At 47.2% G+C, this 18,492-nt stretch overlaps 1 protein-coding gene across 5 annotated transcripts in view; it reads left to right on the top strand.

The window, feature by feature from the left end:
• CDK5RAP2 (CDK5 regulatory subunit associated protein 2) overlaps window positions 1-18,492 on the top strand; it is a 174,950-nt gene that overhangs the window by 127,586 nt on the left and 28,872 nt on the right. For 4 of the 5 annotated variants that reach the window (XM_032419158.1, XM_032419157.1, XM_032419156.1 and 1 more), the window contains 4 exons: window positions 87-146; window positions 1,586-1,818; window positions 11,808-11,856; window positions 14,518-14,693. In XM_032419158.1, coding sequence (XP_032275049.1) covers window positions 87-146; window positions 1,586-1,818; window positions 11,808-11,856; window positions 14,518-14,693 — 518 coding nt within the window. The remainder of the gene's footprint in view (window positions 1-86; window positions 147-1,585; window positions 1,819-11,807; window positions 11,857-14,517; window positions 14,694-18,492) is intronic. The other variant, XM_032419155.1, reaches the window with a different exon arrangement.

Raw genomic sequence — 18,492 nt, 5'->3', positions numbered from 1 at the left:
AGCTGGGCCCTGTGGAGAGGTGAACATGAAGCCACAAAGAACAGTGGCTGTACACATTCTCATTTTGTGTCTTCTGAAATTGGCAGAGCGGATTTTGCCCTCGTCAGGCTGGGAACTCAGGGCAAAGGTATTATTCCGGTCACTCGGTGAGTTGTGGCACATTTGCTGAATGGCAGTGTTTACTCCTGGACCCCATTATTGGCTTTTACTGTGGGACTGAAACTAATGTCCTAGGCAGGGTGGGGAGAATATAAATATTTTCCATATCTTTAACCTTTCAGGTCATCTTAGAGGAAATAAGCCTGCATAGAAAGAGAAGAATTTTTAGGTCATGTTTTACGGGCATAGATATGTACAATTTTGCTTTATGAGCTATGACAAAAAAGTGGTCATTTGTAAAGTTGACCTTCATTCATCACTAAATTTGAGACAAACACATAGTTCTGAATTGTCAGAAGCCAGAGTGAATGTTTTCAAGCCTCCCCAAACACCAAGATGGGGGGAAGCTTGTATTTATTGAAAGGCAGTCGTGTCAGACCCCCAGGTAGGCACTTTCTTATTTATTCCTCAAAATCACCCGGAAAGGGGGTGTTCTTAAACGTGTTTCTGTGGATGAGGAATTGAGGCTCGAAGAGCCTGCCGTGACTGAGCAGACGGCCTGAGGACGCCGACGGTGCTGCCCCGAGCCGTGGCCAGTGCGCAGGCCCGCAGTGTCCCACCCTAGTCCTTGTGCTGTCCTCATTTCAGGGAAGGGGCAACACGTTGAACTGAAGGGTCAGCATCTTTGCCAAGCCACGTGAGGTCCAGGTGACTGTGGCCACGGTTAATAGGAGCCACGTTTTCCTTAATTTATGTTTCGCTCCGTGCCAACGAGCACTCGTGGGCTGACACAGGAAGAAGCAGATCTGGTCTCAGGAGGTAGGATTGTACAACAGAGTGTGGGCTTTGAGGGCAGACTGTGTTTGAGTCCGGAACCTTCCCCATTTAACTTTGCGATCTCTGAGTTGCGTTCCTCTGTAAATGAGGAGGTGCCTACATTTGTCCAGAGATTGCAAGGAGCCATTAACTTATACAAAAAAAAAAACACCTAATGCAGTGACTGACAGGTCATAGACCCTCCATAAATGGTTGTTAGGATTATGATTACTCCCTGACCTTTCAGTCGAGAGGAGAGAGTCCCGTTTTTGTGTTCCTGTGTTACGGTTTCTTTTTTGTTCTTCCTGAGAATTTGTGGTAGGTCCCCCGGCCCTTGGAGCACTTGTTTCTATAATTCAGAATAATATTTTTGAAGAGCGTATGGAAACCAATTGTCCTCCTGAGTTCTTGCCGGTCTGTACTGTAATTGGGGGCTTTATAAGGTGAAAAATACTGCAGAAGAACCTTTGGTGTCCAGCATTTGTTGGCTGTTTTGAAATCGAAGGAGTGACCTTGCAGACTTCCCATTTTTCTAGAAGTACGTATACTTGTACAGCCGCAGGCTTTTAAAAATTGTGCTCTGTCATTTTTCCAATTAGTGTTAAGGTCACAAAAATTCAATTCTAAAATGGTACAAGCATTTTCTCTCCCCCCCCCCCCCTTTTATCAGATACGATTCATTAGTTCAGTCCCAGGCCAGGGAGCTCTCCCTTCAAAGACAGCAGATTAAGGACAGCCACGGCGTCTGCGTCGTTTACCGGCAACACGTGAACGCCATGATTAAGGCATTCGAGCGGTTGCTGCAAGCCAGCGACGTGGACCACTACGTGGCCGAGGGTTTCCAGGAGCAGCTGAATCAATGTGCTGGGCTGCTCGAGAAACTGGAGAAGCTGTTTTTCAACGGTAAGTGGGGCAAGGGATTGCGAGTCTTAAGACACATCGTCTATTGGTCCAAGACTTCTTTCGGAGGGGCCCGGGGGGAACCGACTCCTCGGCGGTACTTACCTCTGCTCACAGCAGAGCCACACTGACTGTTCTTCCTTCCAGGGATGGCTTCCAGGGGCTTGGAGGGCTGCGCCGTCCCAAACCTGGGGTCCGGCTGGTGGGGCACAGGGGTGAAGCCGGCTAGGAGGCACCACCCCTGGCACCTGCCCCATGCCCCGTGGCTGCTCTGAATTTTCCAGAGAAGATGGAAGTCGGGTTTTTGGGGGTGGGGGGTAAGAACTGATGAGTTTTAAATGTTGGCAACACTCAACAAAACGAGCAAACAAAAAACCCCAGACATTTATGGGTAAAAAAAATACATTCAAGAGTCAGAGGTGGTTAGAGGAAGGATGAAAGAGAACCTTTGCTAAACAATAGCTGTGTGCTAGGTACTTTAATAGATGTTATTGCATTTAAATAAAAAAACAATCATTTGCAGTTTTTTTGAGACTAGGACGAAGAGTTTTTTTATACTGTTTACCCAGCTTCATCAGTTTTGCCATATTTGCTTTGTCATTTTCTCTTTCTCTCTCTCTGTGTATTCAGATCTTCCTCGATTTATGATGGGGTTATATCCCAATAGACCCATCATAAAGTTGAAAATATCATAAGTGAAAAATGCATTTGACACGCGTAACCTACCCAACATCATAGCTTAGCCCAGCCTACCATAAACGTGCTCGGAATGCTCACAGTAGCCTACAGTTGGGCGATATCCTCTAACACAAAGCCCATTTTATAATAAAGGATTGAATATCTCATGTCCTACATTGAAGGCTGTGCTGAAAGTGAGAAACAGAATGGCCGTGTGGGCCCAGGATGGTCCTATCAGTTATTTACCCTCTTGGTGGTGTGGCTGACTGGGAGCCGGGGCTCGTTGCCGCTGCCACAGTCATGAGGGGCAGTCGTACCGCCTGTCTCTAGCCCGGGAAGAGACCAAAATTCAAAATTGGAAGTGCAGTCTCTACTGGATGCCTGTTGCTTTTTCACACTATCCCAAAGTAGAAAATTGTAAATCACACCCTTGTAAGTCAGGGACCATCTGTGTATACACACACGTGTGCATATGTGTGTACACACATTATTATTATTTTCATTTTTTTAAAAAAGATTTTATTAATTTTTTGACAGAGAGAAAGACAGCAAGAGAGGGAACACAAGTAGGGGGAGTGGGAGAGGGAGAAGCAGGCTTCCCACGGAGCAGGGAGCCCGATGCGGGGCTCGATCCCAGGACCCTGGGATCATGACCTGAGCCGAAGGCAGATGCTTAACCGACTGAGCCACCCAGGCGCCCTATTATTATTATTTTTTATAGATTTTATTTTTGAGTAATCTCTACACCCAACATGGGGCTCGAACATATGACCCTGAGACCAAGAGTCACACGCTGCACCAACTGAGCCAGATGCCCCCCCCAGCGCCCAACATTATTATTATTACTATTATTACACAGGAGCCCGACATTATCATCATCATCATCATCATCCCTCCAAGGGTGGATTGGCGATATCATGTGCCTTTCCCACCTCCCCCTAGAAGTGCCAAAGTGTGTGGCCCCGCACACTGAGGACATTCTTTTATACAGCCACAGTGCCATTATTAAATCCATGACAGTATCGTTATCTCATGGACAGTCTGTATTAAAATTTCACTAATTGATTCAATAATGTCTTTTATGAGTCTTATCCCTGATTCCGATCCAGGACCCACTCCCCACATTACATCTAGTTGTCCTCTGTCTTTGGTTGTCTTTAACCTTTTCCTTCACCCTTTGTCTTCCGTGACGTGGACCAGTTGGAGGGTTCAGGCTAATGCCCCAGTTTGGGATTCTCTGTTGTTTCTCTAGGATTGGATTAGACAGATTCGATGAGATGAGTTGTGTGGTTTTGGCAAGAATGCCGCGTAAGTGTTGTGTTCTCGTGGTCTATTGTGCTTACGAGGCACGTACCATCGGTTTGTCCCATTGTTGGTGAAAATAATTTTGATCACTTGGGTGAGGTTGTCTGCTGTACGCGACGGTTTCCCTGTGTAATATCTAAGTAATCACTGCAGGATACTTTGTAATCCTGTAAACATGTGGCTCCTCTTGAGACGTTTACCTGAGTTTTCCTGGATGTTCCTCGCCTCAGCCATCACCGTGATGGTGGCAACATGGTGATTTTTTTTCCTCATACCATCATTCTTTCTTCGTTTTTTATTATATGGCATCTGCTAGAAGGATGAACTCTCCCTTTATCTCCCCTTTTTGTTTATATGTCTGTTGCTTATTTATTTATTGACATTGTGGACTTGCAGCTTCTTATTTCATTCAGTGGACTAGTATTCATTCTGTCATTCTACAACGCTCAAATTGTTTGAGATTTGGCAAGTGGCAATTCCTTTTGACAGGTCTCCAGCTTTTTGGGGAGCACTTCTGTACTTTCTGGCACAAAAAAAGATGCTCCAGCTTCACTGATACTGTCCCTGCCCCTGAATCAGCCATTTCTCTAAGGAGCCCTGGTTCATCTTAAAGGGGGGTGCTATTTAAGCACCAGGATTTGGTGCTGGGTGTTTTAATTGCTACTGGGGTGTCGTTGTGTCCAGGCCCTTTAGCAGACAGAACCAGGGTATATCTCACATGCATACATACGTAAGTATAATTTATTTAAAAAATTGTTATTTCACAGTGGTGCCTCCAGTTCCAGTCCAACCCGTTATATCCCTCCTTGCTGTTTCTGCTTCCACATTGTTTCCCATCTCCAGCTGTGAGGATCCCGGCTCTCACATCAGTGTGTCCGCTCCTGTGCTCACTTCTCTCTAATATACACAAACACTCCGTACCACTGTGAGAAACAGACCTACTAGAAGATCCTGATTTGTTCGTAGCTTTTTTTTTTTTTTAAAGATTTTATTTACTTATCTGACAGAGAGAGCGAGCGCACGAGCACAAGCAGGGGGAGTGGCAGGCAGTGGGAGAGGGAGAAGCAGGCTCCCCGCTGAGCAGGGAGCCTGATGTGGGGCTCCATCACAGGACCCTGGGAGGGATCATGACCTGAGCCGAAATCAAGAGTTGGACGCTTAACCGACTGAGCCACCCAGGCGCCCCATAGTTCTTTTAGTTTTTAGGCTAAGGGTATATAGTCAGGTATTAAATTTAAAAGTTCTTTGGTTTCATTCTTTCTACAGTGTTGATATGTTATTCATTTGAAATATAATTAGATTTACTGATTTCTCTTTGTGCTCAGTGTTAGGCTTCCCCTCCCATTTTTACTGCTTTAATTTTATTTTTTGAATATGAAAAATATGAAGGTGGTTCCAAAGTTAAAACTTTATCCATTTAAATTGCCTCTATAAAGTCATTATTTTTGTCCTTCTCTTTTATATCCATTAGTATGACTTTCCAGCCCCCCTTTCTCAAACCTCCTGGAACGGGGCTTTCCGACATCCCAGCCTCGCCACAGAAACGGCATGGGCCCGAGGCACTGATGCCTGCCACTTTGCTGAACCCGGCCATCAGTGTTGGGCCGCACCTCCCTCACCTTGACAGCAGAATTGGGTGTGGTCAGCCCCTCTCCTGGGGAGATCCTTTCCTCCCTGGGCTTCTAAGAAGACACCACCCATTCTCCTGCCACCCACTGGCCACCGCTTTGAAGCTCTGCCTTCAACCAACACGTGTTGTAAATCTGACCAACTTGCACCACCTCATTGCTGCCACGGCTCCGGTTTGCCACGGTCTCCTCTCGTGGGTTATTGCAGTCCTTGCCCCCCGGAGGGTCCACGCTTGCCCCCACGGCCCACCATGGCCCATTCCCTCACAATAGTCAGCGTGATCTTTTCAAAATGTAAGTCAGGTCATGTTCCTTCTGTTCAAGATCAAAGGCTTTCCTTGGTGAGCTGTAAGAATTAAATAATGGGCACGAAGCCTTGACTAAGTGCTGGGTGCATCGCTCACAGGTGCTCTGTGCTTGCCAATGTCTCTCTGCCTGTTTGAGTCGGGGGCTTATCCTCAGAACAACCTGTTTTACTTGGGGAACTTCGCCTTACGGAGGAGAGTCAGTTGCCCAAAGTTATGACTGACTTGGTGAAACCAAGGTTTGACCTTAGTTCTTTTGTCTTCATACATTACAAAACAGATGGCTCATGAGGGTCCACATATGTTCAACTTAATTCCCAGATAGAACGTGGGGTAGTTTGGGCTTCTGGGCCCAGGGAATGTTTCCCGAGTTTTCTACAGAACCCAGCAGCTCAGGCCTGTTGTAGACTGGTTGTCCTAGTACCAGTCCCCCAGGACCTTGAGGCCCAAGGACACAGGGGCAGTTGACTTTTCCCAGCTTTGTGAAATTCACTTTCTCCTGACTAAGGATTTCTAAATAAGCTAGTTTTCATTTTAATATTGGAGAAATAACTGGGTCCTCAAGATAGAGCTGTATCTTCCCGGCCTGAGGCATTTTCTGTCTGTCTCTCTCTCCTTCCTACAAGCCCTCAACCAGGGCCCGAGGAAGTGGGAGGCTGAGAGAGAGTGCCTCTGGCAACAGCTGCCCTCCCTCACTCATCCAACCACCCCCCTTGATTTATTTTTTAGTTATTTACCTTGACAAGCCCAAGGAGATCTCACTTCTTGTTTCCTGCGGGTTCTGGAAGCAGAAGCATTTCAGGCTTTGCAGACAACACAAACATAGAACTTTCTTTTCTTGTACAAAAGGCATAAAAGTCTCAGGTACCTCACAACACCTCCCATTCTTAGAGAATAAAATGTAACAGAGGTGAGTCTTTCTTGGATGCTATCTAAGGGGTCTGGCTTCTGAATTATGAAAGGAGCCTACTGTAAAATAGTTTTATATTTGAGGTGGTTGCATAGCATGAGTTCTTAAAAATTTTAAATATAGTCTTTTTTTTTTTTCTTAATACAAAGCAGTACATATTTATTGTGGAATAACAGATAAGCAAATACTCCTATAGCTGCATTATTTATACAGCAGAAATGAACACCCTGGAGTTTATACTTTCAGGTCTTTTTTATATGTATGTGTATTTTTTGTGGAACTAGAACTGTTTGCAACCTTTCCCTTTGTTCAGTTTTAGATAATAAATATTAACCTACATTGTAAGTTTTAGCGGCTGCAGAGCATTCTTTTGTATGAATGTACCATAATTTACTTAATCATTCCCCATTAGGTGGACATTTAGGTTGTTTCCAGTTTGGGCCTATTAAAAGAACACCATATTGGAATCTTTGTACATATCCTTGCTTTCCTTTAATAGTCTTCGGTTGGTAGACCCAAGAAGTAGAATGATAGTGTGGTTTCTCATTATTTGTCAGGACCAGAGCTGGGATCTTTTCTAGCTTCACAGGCTAGGGATTTCACTAGGGTCCAGAACCCTGCAAGATTTTCTGAGTGCATTTTTCCGGGGTGGGGGTCTAACTTTCAGATTCTTGAAGTGGGTTGGGACCCAAAGTAGACCGAGAGCTGGTGTTGCAGTCCCACAGTGTCCTTGCTCATGGTGCCTCCCAAGGCCAGTGGCGTAAGTCAGGAAGACAGCGTGGTCCTCGGGTATTTCTGAGCCAGCACTGGGGAAAGTACCGAGAAGGTTGTGAGGTAGTCCCTTTCCTCCGTGAGCTCACCACATGTGTCAGGGTTTAGCCACACGGGTAGAAGACAGCTGCGGGGTTCCTTTCTCTTGACTCTCCTCTGCCTGCAGGGATGAACCTACACCATTCATTTCTTCCAAGGCCTTCTGTGGTCTGCCTTGTCCCACTCACCACCGTCTCAGCGAGAATGACGGTGATGATGATGATGATGACGATGGAGAAACAGTGAGGAAGGCTGGGCTTTCTCAGCTGCACGTTCTGTGCTAGGCCTGTTCTCAGCCTATGAGAAGCTGCTATTTATCACTTTCATTGAATAAACGAGGAACAGAGAAGTGAATTTACTTGCTTGGGGTCACCCAAGGAGTGGCAGAGTCTGGATTTGAGCCCAGGCAGTTTGCTTCCACAGCCTAACCTCCTGACTGCCACGATGCCGTGCTTCTCATGCTCCTGTCCCGTTGGGCGTCCCGGTCAATACTTTGCTCAAACCAGTCCCTTTTCTAGAAGGCTGTGCTTTCTCTTCCCTTCTAGAAATTCTGCTCATCCTCTAGGAAGCTTTCTTTGTTCACCCCAAGTGGAAGCAAAACTATTTGTTTTTTTATTCTGGGTTGGTTGTAGCTTGCCTGTGACAGTCGCATCTGGCCTTGTGATGGACACTTTGCCGGGTGGAAAGAACGAAGCTTTGGAGCCAGACAGGCTTTTGAGTTCAAATCCCATCTTTATGCTTCTCTTACTCCCTTAACAGTCAGATTTCCTCTGTGAGGGAATAGTACCTATCTTGCAGTTATTTGTGAGGATTAAATGAGATTATTTAAAGTGTCTGGTATCCCGCCTAACCAATCTTGGGAGCGCAGGAGGTGACAGCAATGATTTCTTGTGGGCATATTTTATTTCTTCAGAGCATAGACTCCTGGAAGATGGGGGCCTTGTTTTGTTCTGGCTCCCAAATTAAGCTGGGACCATCCTTGTAGTGTCCGGTCAGGATTTGATGACAGTACTGATAGTTTTGTGTGGTTTGGATCTTACTCTCAGGCGCCCTTTGATTCAGTGTCCTCTGACTCTGTCTGACCCTCATAGTCGGCGCTGGGAGGGAGGTGCCCCCGAGCTCTGAAGGGAAGGCTTCCAGGAGAAAAGGGTATTGGAGCTCAACCTTCCATATTGGAAGTTGTTGGGGAAGGGTATTTCAGGAGTGGTAATGGGACATGCGGGGTATAGTTAGCATGGTAGGCAGGCGATCAGAGAAAATGGAAGGTCTTTCCTAAGTATCCTGGAATCTGCCCTCCACATGGCCCCTTAGCTTCTTCTTATCTTTATACAGCAGTTCTTTACTGCCTCAAAGATGTGTCCCTGGTCACCTCCTCTAAATTGTCCCCGATGGTCCAGGCTGGCTCACGTTCGTTTCCTCTGCAGGCCCTCCCACGGTATCCTGGGCTGCCCCTTGTCACAGCCCTGTAGTGTAATCGTCTTCTGGGTCCCTCGTCCCCCCGCAGGTGTGAACTCACTGCGGGTAGGATGGCTCCTCGCTCATCTCTGTAACCTCGGTGTCGGACACAGGTGCCTGGGAGGAACTCTGTAAATATGTTCTACAAACTACTAGTGGATGCAAAGGAAGAAACATTTGGGTCGTGTAGGAGATGCCAGGCTATGATATTTGAACTGGATTCTATACGGTTGGTGGATTTGGAATGATGGGGTACTGTTTCAAAAGAGGCTTTTCAAACAGAGGCAGCGCCCAGGATGGATCAGTGCAGGGAGGAGGGTGGGCCAGCCGGTTACGAGACTGTCCTGCACGATAGTTCTCTTGCTTGTTCCAGTATGGATTGGGTAATTAGATGTCTTTTTGTTTGAAAAGATGAAAGGATTCCCCCCCCCCCCCCCCCCGCCCACTGCCACCTACTACACAGCTTTTCGGTGTAGCGGTAAGATTTGCCTGAAAGATGGGAGCAGCGCCTTCATGACATGCTTCCTAAGCTTTAGGAATAGCCTGGCAGATGGTACCATGTCACCTGTGCGAAGGCAGTTTCCACCACGGAATTCAGTGCATCACTTGTCATGATGGCCCTATGAGTCCCACACTAACAATTTGTCATTTGGTTTTAAAGAATTCTTTCGTGGCAGGGGATTGGGCAGAATATAATTGTTGTGGAGGCATTACAGACTCCTCACAGGATGTCCTGTTTGAAGACCAGGAAACCTGGACTTTGGATGGCCTCCGGGCACTTCGTTCTCTGGGCATGGATTTTGTTAGGAATTGAAGAGAGGTTTTTGTGATAGTTATAAGACGAATTTATGGTCAGGAGTCCCAGGGTACTTGAAGCGTGCCCCAGACCAGTGGTCCCCTACCCGGTGAAGTTGCTGAGGTGTGCATCCGTGCTCCTGATGCGGCTGGTACGCTGAGGCAGGAGATGATGCTGTGTGTGCTTGGCTAGAACGCGTAGACTCCTAAGCCTGTGGGAGGGCTGGGCTGGGCAGATGGCCCACTCTCAGGGTCTGCATATCAGCTGAATGTCAGGGAGCAGCCCCGTGCAGGTGTGAGATGGGAAGTGCTGAGCTGTTCTTCTAACAGCAGTTGTCTCTGCCCATTCACGGTGGTCTTGCGGCCTGGGACTTCCAGTCAGCGTCTTGGAAATTGACCCAGCAGATGGCAATTTCCCCTCTTGACGAGGAGTGCAGAGGACAGAGAGGTGGAGCCCGTCCACTGTGGTAGAGGCCTGTCACCCTCTCCCTACCTTCTGGGGAACCAAAATGTCACTGCATTTTTGGTCAGGATGTAACCAAGAGGATCAAGACCTAGACTCGTGGTCGAGCTGGCTCTGGAGTGTCTCCAAATCCCTTGCTTAACTGGAGCATATAGTGAAATAGGTGATGGGATGTCGGAGGACGAGAGGGGACACGTCAGACCTCTTGGATTTACACTTCACTGCAAAATGGAGATCCTGACACTGTGCCAGTGTGATCGATGTGAGGCCAGAGGACATCGTCGGTGTCGGGGTGTCGTCCTTTGTGGCCTGGCACCTGATATTGGGGGGCCCATGTGACTCCTTCCCGGTGCCCGCCAGCGCCCTGCAGCGGCAGGTGACGTTCAAGCCCTGGGAGTGTCGCACTGGCTCTCCGTGCCCATGGTTGTCCTGCTGGGGTGTTGGGGGAGCCCTGATAGCAACACCCACTGGCCCTGGGGAGCAGGCCGGTGGGGACCCCGAGGCGCAAGGCAAACGCGTGAGTCTCCGGTGCTCTTTTCCTCTGCGCTGTGGTGTTCGAGAACGTTCCCTTTTAGGAGTAGTTTTGAAAAGGGAATGTGTGGGTGCAGTTTAATTATATTCTCATTTTTCAAGTGCAGCTCTAGAAGGGTTTGTTTCTTTCTTTGGCCACGCGTTAGCTTCTTCAAAGAGCTCATCCCAGTCTGCAATTTCCAGAGTTCTGAAGTATTTTTAACATGAAGTTGTTAGTCTCTGTGAAGACTGGGCTCCCGTGTCGCTTTTCAAACAGCAGAGGCCGCCAGGCAGGGGAGAGCGGCGCCCTTTTGCCTATTTACGTTCTGAGCTTTATTTTGTTTTCTTTCGCCATTTCTCATCGCCACTCCCCTGCCGCAGGCCCTGGTTTATTCAGCTGCACTCACACACCCCTCTCCCTACTAATCCCACTTCTGAGAGTCTTTCCTAAGGAGATCATTTAAATGCAGATAACGCTGTATGTACAAAGATGTTTATTTCATTTATTTATAAAAGTGAAAAATTGGAGATGACCTACATGTCAAATAGGGGACTGGCAGAAACTCTGGTACGTGCATGCCTGCAGTGGGATATTAATGCAGTCACTAAAAATTAGGTTTCCAAGACAAATTCAGTAAGAAAAGCGCTTACAATAAAATATGAAGGGAGAAGATGAAGTCACAGTACGGTGTCACCCATGCTAAAATGCATGGAAGAAAGAATGGAAGGAAATCCATAACGTGTCCGGAGTGGGGGCACCTGGAGGAGAGTGACGCTCTTTTCCTTGTTTCTGTTACCCATTTCCTGTAACGAGCATATATTCTGTTAGTGTCAGAGTTTTTAGAGAAGGGAAAAGAACCGCACCCAGCAGCGCCTTGGTGATGGGTTTTTAGATTCAGGGCTGTCACCTCCCTTCTAGAACTGTGCCGGAGCAGTGATGAAGGAGGAGCCTCTAGTCTGAGTGTGTTCTTGGTAATCCTACTTTAAATATCCGGGATTGTTACGAAGAGTATTTAAACAAATGGAACGGGGCCTCTGCAAATGTATGAGCAAGAAATTATTAGGGAACACTTGTTTTATCATTTATTTATTTTTAATGTCTTCCTTCTTCTTGATGTTCTTTCTGCTTCCAGGAAAATCAGTTGAAGTGGACGTGAGCCCCCAGAACGAAGTGATGGGGAGGTGAGTGTGTGGCACTGGGGAAGAAGACTGTGCGGTCGGTTTGTCCGCTGGGTCCGCTGGCTCCCTCCTGTTCGCTTAGTTCCCCGCTTCTTGTGGGTAAAACACAAACACCTATGAAACTGACAGCGGCCACGCACAACCAGGCGTTTACGCTGTCTGCCCTGCAGCCTTCGTTCAGTTGTTCTGGGCCAGGCCTGGCATCTGTCTGTCGGGTGCTTTGACGAGGACGACACGTTCCTTCTCTTGGCTCCTGGGTACCCGCAGGATCGATTTCCGATGCCTTAGCCTGACCTTGGAGGCCCTTCTCAGTCTGACCCATCTTCCTTTCTCTCATGTTCCCGGGCTTCCGTCTTCTCTGACTTTTTATTGTTCTGCGGCCCGTGGCTGGACAGAGGCTGTACACTCGAATTCTTCCTGTTGTGGTTTGGAAATCCTTCTTCAGAGTCCGTTTATGTGGCAATGAACCTGGCTCTCCCCAACATCCCCGTCTCTCTTCTACATCCCAGGATCAGTTACTCCTCCCGTAGCACTTGGCATGTCATCACATTACAGCCCTTAGCACATGGCGTTGTAGTACGCCCAGCATTTATCTTTCAGCTCCCAGAATTGCTCAAAAGAGGAAAGGAGCTAGCATGAACGGGGTATTGGTGTGTGTCAGCCGCTGCCCTAGGCATTCACGGTCATTCTTTCTGACGCTACCAGGCAAGCACTCTTGTTCCCACTTTAGGATGAGGAACCAGAGGGTCAGAGTTGCATGCTTGACATTAAGAGGCAGAGCTGGGATTTGAACTTGAATCTGTCAGACTCCCGGGCTCTTATTATTGTTGCATATTGACTTTTGAGGACAAAGACTGTGTCTTGAATATCTCTACACCTGCTCCAGCCCAGCTATCTGGCGTGTAGTTGGAATTTAAAAAATGTTCATGGAATAAATGTGTTGTATACTTTCTTAGTTTGCCTCGATGGCCCACAGGAAATGTCAGGGTCTCGCCCCCCTCTGTTTCATTGTTAAAGGTTCTGCCTGTTGTGAGGGCTACGGGTATGTCCCTCCTCTTTGGAGCAGTGACCCTTTGGGCTTCTGGGGGTAAAATAAAGAAACAGACCAGAATTTTAGACTTTCTTGGCATCACGAAGGCCACAGCATCATTAGAGTGAGCAGGTGGGGACGCATCACAGCTCACCGGAGGACGTTTCCATCAGAGTGTCTGTAACATTCAGAAGAAATACTCCTTTCCCACCACAGTGTTTTTGCAGATCCCTCCCAGTTCAGCCCTCTGCTTCCATCCTTCCAATAATGGATCACGTCTCAGTGGCAGGCTGTGGAGAAGGCAAGCAAGGCCTCCCAGAGTGGAGACAGTCTTAACGGAGATCTAAAGGATGAGGGGCCTGGGGCAGGGATTGTCGGAGAGTGTCTGCGCACGAGGCGAGGGAGACATGGCCTGTGCGAGCTGGTGCAGGGAACTTGAGGGTCAAAGCTGGAGAGGCACGCGGGGCTACCGCGGGGCTGGTCCTCAGCTTCTGTGCTACAGGAAGAGGGGAGTCTTTGAAGGAGGATAAGCTGGGGCTGGACAAAATCAGACTTGCTGTTGTGAAAGATGACCGGGGTGGCTTAGAGGGGGCTGGAAGGAGGCAGGGAGCCTCTTTCAGCCCTCCTCAGCCATGTGTCACCCTTCCCATCTCTGACAGGCTGGTTTCTTTTCCTTCTCTTCTGCCTTTTTCTGCTGTAGGCTTAGCGCTCTCACGGGTCACTCCTAAGCTAATTAAATGGGTGCCCTTGGTCCATTCGGCACTCTGGCAAGGCAGCGGCAAGCCCGTGCATCCATCACGCTGTCTGAGTGAAGTTGCATCTGGTGTTTACCTGTTAATGAATGCATTGCAGCTTCGGAGTCCTTTGCTCTTGTCTGAGCTCATGAATAATGAGACAAGAAGTAATAGGAAAAAGTAGGAGAAAAAAAGAGCTTAAATTAAGGAGCTTATCTATAATGGAGATTCATGTGGGCTTCTCACCGAGTTCAGGGTGTTTTTCCTCATGGCTCAGGTGGCTCTTGGGAAATACAGGTTAATAACCAGATGATTGCCAGAACGGTGGCATTGGGACCTGCTTGGGGGCCATGAGGGTTCTGAGATTTTTAAACCCATAAGGCCACTTCATGGGTTTGGGTTGGCCTCCTACATTCTCCTGGGGTCCCAGAGCCAGACAGACCTGAGTTCAAGCGTGAGCTCTGCCACATACAAGCTGTGAGACCGTGGGCAAGCTTGTGATGTGCCTCAGGCTCCCCAAGTCTGAAGGAGGATAGTCATCTCCACCTCAGCAGGTCTCTGTGGGGACCCAGTAAGATGGGACATCTAACATGCCTGGTACAGAGGGGACACCTGCTCAGCAGCCACCGTTGACACGTGCTCCCTCGGAGGGCCCCTCCCCGTAAGTCAGACAGGGCTCCCCCTTCGTCACTGGCTCCAGACTCAAGCCCCCCAAGCGCTTTTTGTTTTTAGAGTCTCCTTGCTAATAAAATGCTCTAGGGAAGCAAAAGGGCTCCGAAACAAAGTTGCAAATACGGGGAAATTATAAAGGGCCTAGTAATCTTAAGTGATCCCAAGTCCTGGTCCTGGCTTGGGATCTTAGTGTGGGAAATGGTTTCTCTTTCAATCCCGACGGTGAAGGATGGAGGCAGACAGTGTAACTTACCAGCACATTCTCCCTGAGTCTCCGGAGCCGTCTGCGTCTCATGTGTTGTCCGACTGCGAAATGTCCGAGAAGTCCTCCGTCCTCTCGAGAGACCAGAAGCAAGACAGCGAGACTGGGAAGACCTCGGTCTTGGCGAACCATTTCTCTCAAGGTAAGCTAAGCTTTGCTAAGCATTTGAGACACAGTCACGGTTTCCTGGTCTAAATAGTAATTTGCCGTCTTGCCTGAGTAAGCAGAGCGTAGTGACATTTGAATATTCATCTGATGAAGGGAGATCCTGGTAGGGCTCAGGCTATCATTTGTCACTGGGGAAGGCTGTGGTTGTTGAAAGTGTTGCTGATTGGGGAAGAGTCATTTTTATTTCTTAATGATGACTTATGGGGCGCCTGGGTGGCTCAGTCGTTAAGCATCTGCCTTCGGCTCAGGTCATGATCCCAGCGTCCTGGGATTGAGCCCCACATCGGGCTCCCTGCTCGGCAGGAAGCCTGCTTCTCCCTCTCCCGCTCCCCCTGCTTGTGTTCCCTCTCTTGCTGTGTCTCTCTCTGCCAAATAAATAAATAAAATCTTAAAAAAAAAAAAAAAGATGACTTATTATGTGACCTGCCACTTCCTTGCTCTCCTAACAGTGGCAGAAGCCAGGCTGGCAAACACCGAGGTTATGTGTCTGTTCTAAGTCTGGTTAATTTCCTGTTGTTCCTTTCAGACCCTTCCTGAGGCTGTGTCACTTTGAAGACCCTTGCTCTGAACTGTACAGATGCCCCAGAGTACCTGACTACTCTCCCTCCACCCAAACCCGCGTTGGGATATTTTGTAATTCTAGCAATCTGCAGTGTTTCCCTTTAGTGTGTGACCCTTCGTCCACTGGGTCAGCCCCTCGTCCTGCCTCTGACCGTGGGCCATGGGCTCAGTTGGCAGAATCAGCTTCCCAAGCCTCCACCTGCCCCTGAGCTCTCCTTTACCTCTCTGTATTTGCAGTCTTGGTTACCTCCTGTTGGAGTATTAGGGATTAGGGATTAGAGTTTATAAATCAATGTATTTCAGAAGTTCAAGGGATAGTATAGACCAGGGATTGGCAAATTTTTCCTAGGAAAGGGCAGATAGTAAATATTTTGGGCTTTGTGGAACATATGGTCTTTGTTGTAATTACTCAGTCCTGTTGTTGTAGCAGAAAGCAGCCACAGACAAAATGTAAATGAACGAGTGTGGCTCTGTTCCAATAAAAATTTATTTACCAAAACAGGTGGTGGGTGGGTTTGACCCAGGAGCTGTGGCTTTCTGACCCCTGGCATAGATTCTGGACCTTAGCTGACATCCTCTGGTCTCTCCTTTCTTCCGGTGGTTGTTTGCATGGCACCCAGAATGGACCCAGAGCACAAATCAGACCCTGGCACCTCCTTTCTAAAAGCTTTTTGTTGACACCTGATCACATAGAACTGTGGTTTTCAAAAATTCACAATCTTTTTTAGCAACAAACTCCCCCCCCCCCCCCCCGCTTTGTTTCAGCTGAACTTTACATGGAGGCCTCATATGTAACGGGTGAGATGCGGGTGAGGCTTGGTCCTCCACGATGGCTCCTGAGGCTCCTCTGGGGTACTCAGGGCCCAGAGCAGCACAGCTTGAAAACGTACCTAGAGCATGAAGTACACATGTTTGATAGAAGTGAGGTGTTAGCCGGGCTCCGTCTAGTAGCCAGTCACCTAGGTTTGCTTTCTTTGGGTTTCTGGCTGTATCCCTGTGTGATTTCTTGAGTTTTTGTGTACCAGGTTTCTCTCGGTTATTTCTGGCTCTTTGATCTGCCTTCTCCTAATTTGGGTCAGACCCATGAGTTGCTTCCCTGTCTTTAGCTGCACTTCCTTCTGCACTCTTTCAGCCTGGCAAGGAACTCAGTCCATTTCCAAGAACCCCTGAGACTGTTTTTGTGGGAGAACACCCTTGATTGAGGGCCTGAGGAATTACAAGGGGGTGAGGGTTACAGTGCAGCAAGCCAGATCATTTAATGGGAATACTTGAGACCCTTGTTCTTTAAAACACTTCTGCTATGGTATGGGCACCTCGCTCTAGATTCCTCTTGTCAGCCCCTCTTTTTTCTACCTTCCCACATGTCTGCCATCCCAACCGTGGTTTATTTCCGATATAGAACCCTTTAGGCATCTCCTTATGTTTTGTGATTCTGGGGACCCATGACCTTGGGCTTGTCATGCCCTCCTAGTGCATTAGCAGGCACTTTCCTGAAGGGGGACAGTACCCGCCGGAGCCATCCTAATAAGCCCACTGTTAGCTTTTTTGGTTTGTTTCTCTTCAGACTTTTGGTCTCTGCATCTGGTTTTTTTCCTTTTGTCATGTTTATATTCTAAGTAGAGAGATAATTTAGTATTTTTCCTTGTGCTTGACAATGTGCTTGACATTCTATCATAAGCTTTCTGACATGTTGTTACATACCATCATTTTTAGTGGCTTTAGAATAGTCCGTTGAATGGCTGAACTGCAGTTTTCCTTATGTTCCTCTTTTGCTGAACATTTAAGTCATTTCTAAAATTTCACAATTGTGAACACTGCCGCAGGGATTATCTTTGAACATGAAGCTTTCCCCTTATTTCGGCGCATTTTCTTAACCTAGATTCTGTAGTGGGGCTACTAGGCCAAAGAGACACAACAGTTCTTGCTGGTTGCTTCTTGCAGGATTTATGGTTTTAAAGAGTTAGCATTTGTCAGAAGGATATTTATTAGAAGAGGGACAGATAGTTTTCTCCCATTTTGTAAAGACGAGTCTAGTGTTTCCTTCTCCTTGGTTGGGGCTGCATAATTAATAAGTGGCGTCCAGTTCGACTGGGAATGTTTCCTTAAGCCCTATTGATGAGTCCGGCTCCTGGCCAGACTCAGTAGGAGGTGATGTGTACCGATGACTGCTAAGTGTTATTACCCCAGAAGCCGGCAGCGTGTGATGTGGATATAAACCAGCAAGGAGGACTGCGGTCAGAAGAGATAAGGTCCTGCCTCACTCCGTCCTCACTAGCGGCTGGAAGATTCTCAGGGCAGCAGGGCAGGGACAGGAGGTGTGGCCAGGAGTTTGCTGCAGATGGGGTCCTCCAGCGCTGGGCCGGCCGCCAGGGCCTCACGCATCCCACCAAATGACTCGCCACACTTCTGGCATTGATAGGAGATAGCTGAAGGTCTGGGAATTAAGTTGTCTCATAAACGTTCAGATTCGTGGCAGAATTACTATTTAATTAGGAAAAGACCTGTAACATTGTGCTACTTTTAAATGAAAGTCATTTTGGAGAAATTAAAACTGGGTCATAACATTAGTGTAATGTTTTAAAACAAACATTACTAAGACATACTGAGTGTACCGTAATTGATGAATTAAAGACATTAGTTTTGCCTTTGGATACTTGAGGTGGTTATGCTTTAAACACTGATTCTAGAAACCTACCTCCAGACTGCAACTGTGCTTCCTTCTTTCTTGGTTAAAGTGAGATGTGACAGTGGCTGAAAAAATAGGACATGCTCATTGTAGAAAATTTGGGAAATTTAAATTTTTATATATTATTAAATGTTACATTGAAATAGAGTACAGGAGTTTTGAAAAACCTGAAATCTACCATCCAAAGGCAACTGCTGTTAATATCTAGGGGTAGATTTCCTTATTTTGTATTTATGTGTCTTTTTTGCCTGCAGATTTTTAAATGGAGTTATAATTATGCTGAATAATCCATTTTGTATCTGTATTTTTCTGTGATATTATATGGTCTTCATAATACAATTTCAGTCGCTGTAGAATACTGCATCACAGTAATGTAATGTATTACAGTTTATTTAATAATTTGAGTTATGTTCAGTTTTTACTGTTCTGTAATCGTGCTTCAGATGAACATTTTCATGCATTTTGGCAAATGGTTGTCAGCATCTCTGGTGATCTCTTTGAGTAGATTCCTAGAAGTAGAATTATT

The sequence above is a fragment of the Phoca vitulina genome, unplaced genomic scaffold, assembly GCF_004348235.1.
Source record: "Phoca vitulina isolate PV1807 unplaced genomic scaffold, GSC_HSeal_1.0 scaffold21, whole genome shotgun sequence".
Taxonomy (NCBI): domain Eukaryota; kingdom Metazoa; phylum Chordata; class Mammalia; order Carnivora; family Phocidae; genus Phoca; species Phoca vitulina.
Note: the sequence above shows the minus strand (reverse complement) of the source record. Positions and strands in the feature narration are given on the sequence as shown.